Source organism: Vicugna pacos, chromosome 22, assembly GCF_048564905.1.
Source record: "Vicugna pacos chromosome 22, VicPac4, whole genome shotgun sequence".
Taxonomy (NCBI): domain Eukaryota; kingdom Metazoa; phylum Chordata; class Mammalia; order Artiodactyla; family Camelidae; genus Vicugna; species Vicugna pacos.
In genome coordinates this window covers 22,419,639-22,433,553 of record NC_133008.1, presented here as the reverse complement: position 1 = coordinate 22,433,553, position 13,915 = coordinate 22,419,639, and the positions used below count along the sequence as shown (strand labels likewise).

General features: G+C 48.4%; 1 protein-coding gene across 1 annotated transcript in view; it reads left to right on the top strand.

The window, feature by feature from the left end:
- The first annotated feature begins 5,950 nt into the window (after positions 1-5,950).
- Positions 5,951-13,915, top strand: part of SIN3B (SIN3 transcription regulator family member B) — a 35,878-nt gene continuing 27,913 nt past the window's right edge. The window contains exons 1-3 of the mRNA XM_072947439.1: positions 5,951-6,081; positions 6,325-6,431; positions 7,705-7,858. Of these exons, the coding sequence (XP_072803540.1) occupies positions 5,977-6,081; positions 6,325-6,431; positions 7,705-7,858 (366 nt within the window). The 5' untranslated portion in view covers positions 5,951-5,976. The remainder of the gene's footprint in view (positions 6,082-6,324; positions 6,432-7,704; positions 7,859-13,915) is intronic.

The window sequence follows — 13,915 nt, the reverse complement described above, 5'->3', positions numbered from 1 at the left end:
TGTTGTACATTACATCTCCAGGACTTATTTATCTTACAACTTTTTTGGGGGGTGGGGGGAGAAATCCACTCCTTTATTAGGTGAATACTTAAATAATAATAATACACATTCATGGTAAGCAAATCAAATAGAACAGAAGAATAAGGGCATAAAGGAAAAATCAGAAGTAGGGTGGTCACAGTGACCCTGTGTACTAAGGACTATCCCAGCTAAAAGTGAGAATCCTATGTCCTGATAGCCCTTCTGTCACTGGCAAATCAGGACAGCTGGTCACCCAAACAGCTCTTACATTCCCCAGTCCCTCCCCCTAGAAATGTACCTTTTGACCAACTACACCCATTTCACACACACACACATACACACCCACACCCTGCCTCTGGCAAATACCATACTGTTTTCTGTATCTATGAATTTGGGTTTTTTTTAACTTTAACTTTATTTTTAAATTCTAGAGATTTTTAAATTTGTTGACTTAAAAGCTTAAAAATATTCAAACCCACAGCAAAGTTACAATATTGAGGACAAAAAACACAGTTACTCACTCTCGAGATTCCCCAATTGCCCTGTCACTGCCAATCTCCTGCTAAATCAGTTCAAGATCAGGGCTGGGACTATGGTGAGAAGAGTGGGTCACTCAACTCAGACACAAAGTTTAAGAGGCACCAAAAAAAAAAAAAAAAACCAAAAACCCTCATCTTCAGGATAAACATTGTATTACCATACTTTTTAAATCAAAATGAATAAAAATGCATGATGAACAAAATATCAACATTTTAAATAAAAACAGGATCTGACCTTGCATTTGCACACTTTCCTCACTCACCCCTCCCTTATTGCAGTCCTGGAGATTTTAAGACCCTTTACCCCCTAAATAACCTCAGGAGGCATCTTTAAGGATTAAGGTCATTCTCCTATATAACCCCACACACCTACCAAAACTAACAGTCATTATTTAAAGCTTTCCATACGCATCCCCAACTTTCCTAATTAGTGCTAAAACATTCCCAACTAGCTGTTTCTTTCAAACTAGGACCCAATCACGATTGGTTCACGCGTTGCACTACATTTGGTTGTTTTGTCTCTTCGGTCTTATATATTCTTGAGTAAGAGTCAGCAAACCACGTCCATGCATCTGTTTTTATAGATAAAGTTTTATTGGAACCCAGCCATACCTGTTCATTCACATATTACCTATGGCTGTTTTCATACTACAGTGACAGAGCATGTATGGCTCCAAAGCCAAAAATATTTACAATCTGGCCCTTTATATTTATTTATATTATATATACTTACATTTACACTATACATATTAATATTGCCTATATTATATATTATATAACAAACATGATATATCTTTATATTGCATATAACATTTATAATATTATTTTTATCTTTTATTATATAGTTATTTATTTGTTTAAAATATAAAATATTTACAATCTGCCAACCCTTGTCTTAAAAGGCTTGATTAGATTTAGGGTAGTGTTTTTTTTTTCTTTTCTTTTTTTAGGGTAGATTTTTTAAAAATAGACTATTTTCAGGAGTGATTTTTAGGTTCACAGTAAAATTGAGTGAAAGGTACAGAGATTTCTCATATATCCCCTGCCCCTACACATGTGTCATTTCCTCCATTATCTGTTTATTCATTTATTTTTTTTTAATGGAGGTACTGGGGATTGAACCCAGGACCCCGTGCATGCTAAGCAGGCACTCTACCACTGAGCTGTACCCTTGACCCACCCCCATTGTCAACATACCCCACCAGAGTGGTACATTGATTCCACTTGAAGAACCAGCATTGGCACCTCATCATCACAGGGTAAACGGCTGTAATAAGACTACTTCCTGGTAATTAGTTATCAGTTTCTGCCCCACAAATTACCACAAATTTAGCAGCTGAGACTAACAGTCATTCATTCTCTCACTGTAGCTGTGGGTCAGGAGTCTGGGCACAGTGTGGCTGGGTTCTCTGTTCAGGGTCCCACAAGGTGTCAGCCAGGCTGAGATCTCACTGAGAGGCTCAGAGCCCTGGTCCATAAGCAGTTATGTGGCTGGTTCTTCCTTCAAGGCCAGCATCATCACACCTCTCTGCTGCTTCAAGGCTCCGACCTCCAGATTATCTTTTTTTTTAAATTAATTAATTTGGGGAGGGGGGAGGCAACTAGGTTTGTTTGTTAGTTTTAATGGAGGTATTGGAGATCGAACGCAGGACCCATGCATGCTAAGCGTGCACTCTACCACTGAGCTATACCTTCCCCCCACAGAGTATCTTTTAAAGGGTGCCACTGATTAGGTCAGGCCCATCAGGAATAATCTGCCTTCTGATGAATTCAAAATCAACTCACTTGGGACCTTAAATACACCTGCAAATTCCCTTCACCTTGGCCATGTAGCATCACCTAAATGTAGGCATGACATCCACTATGTTCCCAGGCCCACCCATACTCCAGGATGGGAGATAAGTCAAGTTGCTCATATCAGGGCGTGAGAATCTCTGGCAACCTTAGAATTCTGCCACAACACTAGAGATTTTAGTCCTAAAGTTTGCCACCTGAGAAGACTTAGATTTATTCAAAATAGGATCATTTGATCTTGTCTTCTTAACCTTGCCAAAACACTACCCAACCCAAGACCTATCTAAGAATCTTATCTTAATGCCACTAAATTAGACAAATGGTAAGGAAATTTATGTTCCAATTTTATCTGAACTGTCTATCTAAACAGTCAACATTAAGGTTTTCATTTTCTTCTACTTTAAAAAAATGTTTAAGGATTTTTTTACTTTTATACAAACGATTTAAAATTTTTTATTGAAGTACAGTTTATTTACGATGTTGCATTAGTTTCTGGCCTACAGCAAAGTGAATTCATTTATGTGTGTGTGTGTGTTTATTCTTTTTCAGATTCTTTTCCATTATAGGTTATTACAAGATGTTGAATACAGTTCCCTGTGCTATACAGTAGGTCCTTGTTGTTTATCTATGAGGATTTCAATTTAATCTGTGTAGACGAGAATGGTAAAGAAAAAAATCAGCTTAGCAACTTTTTAGGCTTTATAAAAATAAAAATGAAAAGATGTATGTATACAATTGGCCACATGTTGAACACATGCACTCACACACACGCATACCTGAATCCATGCATCCTTCAGAACTCATACACACCCGAGGTGGGATTGGTTTGTGGTTGCCTGTTCTCCAAATGAGTGAGGATTTCCTCTGACTCTATGAGACCTATTAAAAGAATGGAATAGTGAAAGTGATGCTTGTGGGAGAGGAGCATTGTGTGAGGACTCCATGGCATATCAGAAGCCCACACATGCCGATTGTTGCCGGGAGGTGTTGTTGTGAAAAAGACTGCCCAGATTCTGGTGGCCTCAGAGTCTGGTTCAGACAGGAATACACTGAAAGTGAACAGAATTTCCTTGTGGGCTGGGAGCCATGAATCCTTGATGCTTCTTTCCCCCTCATCCCTATATCCACCTGGCGCCACGCCCTCTTTACTGTACCTTCTGAATATCACTTCCTTCCACCCCTTTCTCTCCACCTCAACTGCTCCCATCCTGGCCTAAGTCACCATCATCCTTGCCTGACGAAACACTGAAACAGCCTCCCTGCATCTTCCCTGGCTCCCCTCCAATCACTTCTCTGCAGAGTAGTAGTCAGAACATTTGCTTCCAATTTCAAAGCTGCTCTAACAGCTCCTTGCTTAGAACCCATACGCAGTTTCTACCAGTACTAAATGTCAAGACCGGAAGCCTTAAGTCATTCCTTATCCCATAAGAATAAGTGGCCAGCCCCTTCTGTCCTCTCCACTCTTATTCTGCACCACCTTCTCTCTCCCTCCAATTCCTCTGCAGTACAAGAACACCGGTCTTTTTTTTCTTTTTTTTTAGTTCTTCAAATGTGCCATACTCTTTCTCACCACAGGGCCTTTGCACAGCCAGTCCCTCTGACTTTCATAGTGAACACCTACACATACTTCAAAACTCAACTAGAATGCCACCTCCTCTTGAAAGACTTTCTCATCCCCTGCCAGACTGGGTTAAGTCCCTTGGGTGACAGAAGATACTGTCCAAAAATGGTCATAGCATTATTTCCTATCCCCCATGTTATTGCAGAATCTGGCTACTTCCCAGGTTCTGGGGGCTGTTTGTCTTTTTCTTGAATTTGGGAGGGACTTTTGAGTCTGTGTGACTTGCAAGGGTGGATCAGAAAAAGGCTACAAGGCTTCCACCTGGCTAACTTGCTCCTCTCAGGATTACTGGTCTTGGGACTCAGCTGCCATATTGTAAGGAATCTCAGGCTGCATAAGGAGGTCACATGTAGGTATTCTTGGCAACAGCCCTAGCAACAGCCTCAACCTACAGCCAGAAGCAACTGATGGACATGTGAGTAAATCTTCAGAGGATTCGAGCCTCAGCCTTCCAGCCACTCAGCTGACACTGAAGGGCCAGGGATGAGCTATCCTTGCCAAGTCTGCCCAAGTTGCAGATTGGAGAGCGAAATAAATGTTCTTGCCATTGTAAACCTTAAAATCTTGAGATGGCTTCTTATACAGCCATAGTAACTGGAACAGAGTAACTATTACACTTGCACCTTCTATTTGAAGTATCTGTTACAGCTGAAACTTTATATTTCAATATGTGATTATTTACTTATTTTTAATGGAGATTACTGGGGATTGAACCCAGGACCTCCTGCATGCTAAGCATGCATTCTACCACTGAGCTATACCCTCCCTCTGCATATGTGATTGATTGGTATCCTTCTTGAAGGACTGATGGCTCTGAGAGAGAAAAGCCTTGTAGATTTTGTTCACCATTCTACTCCTGACCACTAGCAAATGATGCACTCATTGCCAATGTTTTCTCAGCTTTCCTGCACCTCTTCACATACAAAAAGAGATACCAAATGAAGATGGTGTACAAGGGACTGTGAGATGGCAGAGAAGCGGTCTGTCTCTGGCAGAGGAGCGTAGCTTCTTGAAAGACAGGACATCTTGGTTGTAGTTTGAAGGATGTGTAGGGTGTTTTCTGTGTAATGAAGAGATAGAGCAGGGCTTCTGGCAAAGGAAATGGTATGTGCCAATGCACAGGGCCAGGAAGCAGCCAGGCTAGGCAGGCACTGTCAGGAGGCGCTGTACAGATAGAGGACAGCTTGCCTGGGTGGAAAATTCTGCCAAGAAAAGGTTTGTAAGGGCCAAGTTCTTACTGCCTTCAATGCTGCAGGTAGGTGCTTGGATTCTACTTACCAAAAAAAGGAAGACCTTGGGTTTGAAAACAGCTGTGGAATGATCTCAGTTCTTGATAGCCCTGGGACTGGAAAAACTGGTTAAGAGGCTCCTGAACTGATCCAGTGGGGAACTGATGGGGTCAGGACTAGAGAAGTGAAGATAGGAGGAGCAGAACTAATCAAGAGCAATTTAGCAGAAGTTCACCGCAGGGCCCTACAGGGTGCTGTGTGGCCATACACAGTTGTCACATCAACCCTTTAAAGCTGGGGTCCACAACATTTTTCAGTAAATACATCAGACTGTGTAGATCTTAGTATCCGTCGCAGCTATTCACCGGCTGTTGTAGTGCAAAAATAGCCAGAGATGATAGATAAACAAGTAGGCGTGACTGCGTTCCAGTAAGACTTTATTTCACAAACACTGAAATTTGAATTTCATACATTTTTCACGTGTCGCGGAATAGTCTTGTTTCCTGGATTTTCCCCAACTTTTAAAATTGTAAAAATCACTCTGAGCTTGCTTGTGACGTGGGACAAAAGCAGGTGGCAGGTCTTGGTTGGTTTATTCGTGGTATATAAAGCATTATTCACGTTTCAATTTTAGGAGTAAGACCCTAGAGTGGGTCCCTCAAGGAGCCCCGCCTTCCCTGGCGCCGCCAGACCCCGCCCCCTAGGCGGAGCCCGCGCATGCGCGGCCGGCCCTCGGGCGGGGGCGGGGCGGGCCGCGGCTCCGACTTCCAACATGGCGCACGCTGGCGGCGGCGGCGGCGGCCCCGCGGGCCGGGGGCTGAGCGGCGCCCGCTGGGGTCGCTCGGGCTCTGCCGGCCACGAGAAACTGCCAGTGCACGTGAGTCGTGCCCCAGCCCCCCCTCGGGGACCCAGTTGTCCAACCCCCACAGGCCGACGCCCCCAACCCGGGCCCCGCCCGGCCCCGGCCCCGCCTCGGCCTCCGCTATGCGCGGTCCGGGACCCCCCGACTCCTCACCTGCGCCCCTCGGGGGCCCGGCCCGTCCCTCTCCCTCCAGGGACCCCTGCCCCTTTCCCCTCCTCGGTCGACCGTAGCCCACCGGGACCCTCCCCCTCCCCGCAGGTGGAGGACGCCCTCACCTACCTGGACCAGGTGAAGATCCGATTCGGTAGCGACCCAGCCACTTACAACGGCTTCCTGGAGATCATGAAGGAGTTCAAAAGCCAGAGGTACCTGTGGGGCCCCTACCCACCCCGGGGGGCCGCCGTGGGCCGCAGTCGGCCTGAGAAGAGTGGGAGCCCCCAGCCCCGGCTGCCCCTCGACTGGGTGACCTTGCGCAGGTCGTGGAACTTCTCCGAACCTCAGAAAATGGGACCCCTTGGTGGAGCTGTTGAGGGGCTTCTGGAACGAAGGCAGGGATGGGGTGAGGTGAGGGAGGCAGTCTAGCAAGCACAGGGTCCCATCCTGCCTTTACTCAAAATGTTGATTTTTAAATGAATTTCGTTCATCGAGGGTTTTTAAAAATTAATTTTGATTTTTTTCAAGCCCTGCACGAAAATGTTATTTATCTTGATTATTGAATGTTTTGACACTCTATCCCCTTTAAATTCTTGTTCCCAAGGTGAGTGCCTTCCTGACCTCAACTGAGTCCCAGGCCTGCTTGGAAATAATGTGCATAAAATGTGCTTAGTAAGGAACCTAGCACTTAGAAGGCATTTAAAACACATTAGCAGTTTGCATCCGCACAGAATCAAGAGAGTTAAGGTAGATCTGGGAACCCCACTATCATACCCTGTTTGACAGTAGGCCCACTGAGGCTTAGAGTGGGCCAGGGGTTTGCCCAAACCCACAGTAGGAGCAGAGTTGGGACCAGAACTCCATCCCTCTGACTTAGATTCTTGCATGTCACATCCCTACGGGGCTGCTTCCCCATCTGAGGAAGCATGGCAGGGCCTGCCTGGTTTCCTTCCATAAGCAGGATGTTAAGGCCTTGGCCCTGAGTGCAGCCCTCAGGGGGACCCCCTCTCCCCCCTTGAATTCTTAATGCCACTTCTTTACTTGCAGGGCCTTTGGTTTTTAGGCATTACAGTCAGTTGCAGGGAACAACTCCTTTGTCATAGTCAATCCTTAATTTATCCAGAATGAGGAATTTATCTCATGTTTAGAGGACTTTGACCTCCTGTCACTTCTTGGAACCCAGGACTCACAGTTGGCCGTCTTGACATTTTCCGAACCGAGCGCACCTGCTTGCAGTGTTTCGGGAGCTGTGCTGTGCAGTGCACATATTCTCTGGTTTTTGCCAGGAAGGCACAGGGAACCCAGATGTGGCTGCCTCGGAAGTGGATCACCATCATCAGCAGAATCATACCAGTCACGTTTTAGGGTGCTTTGTTGTCCACTGAGAAGCCCGTGATGCGGTGTGGTTAGGGGAGTCAGGAGTAGCTTTTGTTTGAATTTGCTCTGCAAAACACTCCTGCCCACTCTTCTTCTTCTTTGTTCCAGCATCGATACCCCTGGAGTCATCCGACGGGTGTCACAGCTCTTCCACGAACACCCTGACCTCATTGTTGGATTCAACGCTTTCCTTCCTCTCGGGTACAGAATAGACATTCCCAAGAATGGCAAGTTGAACATACAGTCTCCCCTGTCAAACCAGGTACGCCGCTGCAGTGGTTTGACCTGACCTTAGCGCAGCCCGCCCTGGTGCTCAGGTACTCAGGCTGGGCAGCGCGCCTTATGGGTTTCATTGCTGGAAAGTTGGTGAAGATCCCATCTTTTTCTTCAAGTGCTTTTAGTCAAATCAAAATAGATGGAAACACCTACACAGGCAGCCTCTGATCCCAAATTGATCCCTTTGGTGGATTTAAATCAAGAGTGGATGTGTTTGTGTATGTGTGTGTGTGTGTGCACGCGCGCACGTGTGTGTCAAGGAGGCATTCTCCTAACACAGTTTTATGTCCAGTCAAAATAATCACATCCACAGTCACTGAGGTCTTGGCTTGAGGCTTTCCCACTGAGCACACTAAGCAGGCCACACTTGTACCTGGGCATGTGGTCCCTCTGATCCCTCTCGGTGCCGCCCACACAGTAAAGTGGTGGAGATGCATGTGTGACTTGCTATTTTTATCGTTGCTGTGCCTCATTTACCTGCCGACGGGATCACTGACTCAGCTCAGGCTTGTGGCTTTGGTCTCTTCTTTCTCGTGGGACAGGTTCCTTCCTTTCTATCTCTGCAGTCTCTTCTTGTTTAAGCTCAGCAAAATCCCTGAGAAAAAGCCTGTTTGAGCTTTACTCTTACAAGGTAACCACTGTCTTTTTCTCTTCTCGGCCCTGTTGCCATTGAAGGCTTAACACTTAGTTACGGGGGGGCTCTCCAGGGCACTGTGGGGCGTTCAGCAGTGTCCCTGGCCTTCACCCACTGGGCCCTCACCCTGTCGAGCCAGCCAAAAATGTCTCCAGACAAAGCCCAGTGTCTCCTGGGGACAAAATCACAGCATTGAGAAGCTCTGGTGTGAGTGAACCAGCTCTTTCAACCTTCTCCATCTCTGCCCCAGGGGTTTTTGCAGGGAAGGTTACCAATAAAATCTACTCCAGAAGCATTTGGTAGGTTTCTCCTCTGAGGAAGGAGATTGCAGTGTCCTATCCATTAGGGCATCAGGATTTGAAAAGAGAACAGTAAGAGGCAGTGTGGTGGTGGCTGGACCCTCTCCGAGGGGGGCTGGCACATACATGCTGCCCTCTCTCTACGCAAGGCAGACTGCACCATCAGCACAAAACTCAGCGTGCCTCAGTTTTAAAAAGGAACTTGGAAGCCCAGAGCTTCCATTTCATGTTTGCAAATGGAGTGCCAGGATGCAGAGGTAGCGCTCCTGCCTCCAGATGATAAAAGCCTTAGCAGGGATTAAAAAAGCAGAGCGCTCATGCCTGAGAGGAAAGCAGTCTCATCTGCAGCAGTGTGCGCGGAAGCGGTCTGCTGAATCCGGAGCGCTGCGTAATCGCTGGTGTCCTTGCCATCACTCATGAGGAGGGCCTCCGAGACCTAAGCTGCACCCCACGTGTGGAATTCGCCTTTCTCAGCCCCTGTTGGAGTAACTGCTCTCGGGGCTGGATCTCCACATGAACCTCACCTTCCCTTAAATAGCCGCGGGGCCGCTGCCGTCCCACACACAGCTTCCAGGACTGTTGGAGAGATAAGGAGACCGGACCAGTCTTGTCTGCTCCTGCCCTGGGCGGTTTGGTGACCGCAGGTCTATTAACTGGAAGAAAGGCTGGATGCGAACTTTCCCTTGATACCTTGAGAGCTGCTTACCGGGGCCTCCCAGTCTTGCTGTGCCTGGAAGCAGCCACACGGAGGGCCCTTCCTCAGCTGGAGAGGTCCCCGTCCTTCATTCCCTTGGGGCACACGCTACCCGCCTGCTTTCAGTCACATCCATGGACCTGCCAGTTTCCAGCCCTGCGTCACACCAGGTGCGAACGAGGTGTCCTCTCAGCTGCCAAGAGTCCTTTTCAAGTGCCCTGGGGCTTTATTTTTTTAAATTGGTTTTTCTGGCTTCACTGTTTTGAAGTACAGCTTTGTGTGTGTGTGATTTTTCTTTTTTTTTTTTCCTTTCATTTTTTTCACTTCATCATGAGTCCTGTCAACAGGGAGGGAGGAGTTCTTAGGTGCTGAGGAAGAGAAGTGAGTCTTAGCCTCGGGGGAGCCTTTTGTGCAGTGTTTCTCAGCCTCAGCACTGTTGTCACTGGGGCCAGATCATTCCTTCTGGTGGGGGCCGTCCCGGGTCGTGTGGTGAACAGCATCCCTGGCCTCCATGCAGCTGATGTCAGTAGCACCCCCCGCAACCCCAAGTATGACAACCCAGAATGTCTCTGGACATTGTGAAGTGTCCCCGGGGGGCAAAATTGCCCCAGCAGAGAACACTAGTCTAAGGGGAAGATAGACAAACATGTGCCGTGATGTGGGTGGAGGAGCCAGAGAGGGGTGGGGACCATGGCGGGAAGAATGTCCTTTTGCCGCAGCTGAGGCCTCCTGAGTCAGCATCATTTCAGATCTGGTTGGCCCCAGTTGTAACGTCAGCTCCTCAGAGAGCCCCCAACTCCCACCCAAGTCATTTTCATAGCACCCTGTTTTATGTACTTCAAGGTAGCATAGCTAAGCTAAGGAATTAAAAAATACACTGTTTCTTGTTGGTTTGCCTTTCCTGGCAGAATGAGTCCTCCAGATCAGGCAAGATCGTGTCTGTCTTGTTCACAACTGTGCCCCTGTTCCGGGACACTGGAGGAACAAGACACTGGATGTTGGTGGGAAAGTAATGCATCTTGGCTCCCGGGTTGCGTTCACGACGGACCCTGCCTCCCAGGGGGCTGGCCCTTTTGTGCTTGGCTGGGACAGCAGCTGCTTGGACAGAGGTAAAGAGATGAACCACCAGCTGCAGCTTGTAATACAGTGACCCCTGCATGTTCAGGGAGGGGTCTGCCGTCCTCCCTCAGGGAGGGTCATTTGGAAGATCAGTCAGTTCCTGGCAGGTCACCTCCCGTGTTTGTGTCTTCATCCTCCACGGGGCAGGTGTAGACCACCTCTTCTGTGCCACGCCCTGGGGTTCGTTCAGAGTCCCAGCTCTCGGGGTGCTTGCATGGTCACGTATGGGCAGCTAGAAGTACAGGAGGGAGTTGAGTGCTGCGCGTGGAAGACAGCAGGGGCCGGGCTTGGGGGTGCTGTGGGCAGACGCTGAATGAGGGAGGCGGGGCCGGCCTGTATCTTCGGGGGAGTCTTCCCAGTGGGGGCGTCAAGGCCTGAGGTAGGGATGAGTGGCTGTGCCTGAGAAACAGCCAGGAAGCTGGTGGAGTTGGGACCTGAAGCAGAAAGTGTGGGAGAGAGAGAGCCAGGAGCGTGGGAAGCCAGTGGAGAGTTCTGAAAAGGCTGCTCTGGCTGCTGTACTAGAAATGGACTGAGAGGGCAGGAGAGGATCTGGGGGATCAGGAGCAGGCTCCGTGTGATCCATTTGGAGTAGAGAGTGATGTGGACCAGGGTGGGGTGTCAGAGAGAGAAGTCCGGGATGATTCCAGGATGCCTGAGCCTTTGGGTGAAGGCAAGATGAGCCAGGCTAGGGGTTGGAGGGGTGGGGAGTTGGGAGTGGGGGCTGTTCTGTGACTGGAATGTCTGTTTGAAAGGTGTTAAGTAGGTGGGGCTGTGTGTGGACACCCAGGCAGCCATGTTGGCCACATAAGGTGGCTCGTCAGTGTCTAGAAGGCGTTTCTGACTGCCTGGTCCAGGACACCCAGTGCAGACAGAAAAGACAAAAGCCTGAATTGTTCCAGAAAGTTTAGACCTAGGGCTGGCAGACTATGGCCCATGGAACAAAGTCAGCTTATTTTTGTTTGGCCAGTGGTTTTTACATTTTTCAGATTACGTTAAAAAAATTTAATTGTGGTATTATTTACGTAACATAGAATTCATCATTGTAACCATTTTAAAGTGTCCAATTCAGTGGCTTTTAGTATATTCACAACCCCATGCAGCTGCTACTACAATTCCAGAACGTTTCTGTTACCCCTAAAAGAAACTGTACCTCCCAGTTCTCCCCTGCCACCAGCCTCTGGCAGCCACGAATCCCCTTTCTGTCTGTAGATTTTCCTGTTCTGCATACTTCATGTAAATGGAATCATATACCATTATATCCTTCTTTGGTCTTCCTTCTCAACATGATTTTTCCAGGTTCATCCACATTGTACTAGAGCTTCATTCCTTTTTAAGGCTGAATAATACTCCACTGTGTGGATGGAACACATGTTGTTCATCCATTCATCAGTTGATGGCCATGTGGGTGGTTTCCACCTTTCGGCTGTTGCAAACATGGCTGCTGTGAACCTGCATGTCTGAGGGGTTGTTTGAAAGCCTGTGTTTGGTTCTTTGGGCGGATATCCAGGAGTAGAATTGCCCAGTCACGTGGTGGCCGTGTTTAACTTCCTGAAGAATCACCAGCGTGTTTGCCGCCGCGGTCGCACCATTATTGTCTGGCTGTTTTTGCCGAGCCCTGGTCTCCAGGGGTGGTTCTCCATCTCATCCCAGTGACTCACTCCAGGGAATTGGAAGAGGCTTTCGGTGCTTGCAAATGCCTTCTCATAGTGGTGAGGAGCTCTCAGTGAGCACACAGCCTCCTCTGAAGCAAATCTTGGCTCCAAGGCTGCTCCCTCCCCGCCACCACCCCTGCCCAGCTCCTTCCACCACCAAGCCTGTGTTCCCTGAAGGAACATGAGTGCAGACCTCTGAGCTTAAGCCGAGGCAGTCAGCAGGAACATCCCCAGTGTCCTAGAACAAATTCCAGTGCCAGGGAGAAATGGTCTTTAGAGTTGTGACTGCTCTGGATCTTTTGTGTGTCTGTTTTCCTCGGCTCAGACTTTCTAGAACTGCCTCTACACTCATTGTTAATGGGCTGAATTGTGCCCCTCCCCACCAATTCATATCTGGAAGTCCTAATCAGTATCTCAGAATGTGACTGTATTTGGAGATAAGGTCTTTACAGAGGTAATTTAGGTGAAATGAGGCCATTAGAGTGGGCTTCAATCCAGTCTGACTGGTGTCCTTAAGGAGAAGAGGAAATTTGGTCACATGGAGAGGACCCCAGGGATACGTGTGAAACAGAGGGACGACCATGCGAGGACACAGCAGGAAGACACCTGTTTGCTGGCCAGGAGGCCTCAGGAGATGCCAGCCCTGCTGACACCTTGATCATGAATTCCAGCCTCCAGAACTGGGAGATCAGTCTGTCATTGAAGCCGCCCAGTCTGTGGTACTTGTCATGGCAGCCCCAGCACAGTAGGAGACCTACACATGACAGCAGGTGTGCCTGGCGGAGGTGTCTGTGGTGATGACAGCTCTGCAGCAGTGGGCGGCAGCGTGCCTGGGTTCCCTGGAGTCCCAGGGTCGGCTGTCGGTGCCAGATGCCGTGCCAGGTTCCACAGGATGGAGACAGTAGGCTCGATTTGTTCCTTCATCCGTCCTTCTGATCATCCCAGTGTGGATGAAGCACAGTCTGTTCCAAGTTCTGTTCCAGGCACCAGGGATACAGCAGTGACCAGAGCAGAATTCCTGCCCTCCTGGAGTTTGCCTTTTCATCAGGGTTGGACAGACAGGAAAATAAGTAAAATGTGTTATGTGTAGAAAGGTGATGTGTGCCACGGAGGAAAATAGAGCAAGAAAGTGGCTCAGAGGACTGGGAGACGGGATCATTTTACTTTGGTGCAGGATGCTTCTGGAAGACTTGCTGAGAAGGTGTTGAGTAAACAAAGACCTCAAACTGAACTTGAGGGATCCCGACCTGCCGAGACCTGGGCGGGGACCTGCAGGATGCCGGGGTCTCTCCTGACAGCCCAGCCGTGGGCAGTGGCGGAGGGAGGCCATCCTCACAACACATAAACAAAAATACCAGTTTAGGAGCATAAACATCACCTCCTTTGGGACGTGTCTCATTGTGAATTAGGGTGCCGTCTTCCCGGGAGAGAGACTGTGTCTGTTTTCTGTTTATGTTGACAGAAAACCACATAAACAGAAGGAAAGCTCGATGCCTGCTCAGGGCACCTCTTTTTGTCACACGACTTGCTTGGCACCAGAAGTCCCGCAGCCCTGGACAGTGGGCCCTCCTCACTACGGGGTCCCCATTCCATACCTGCTGTGACAGCAGGTTAAAGTCTTGCTGAAATGGACTGGCTGGCAAGA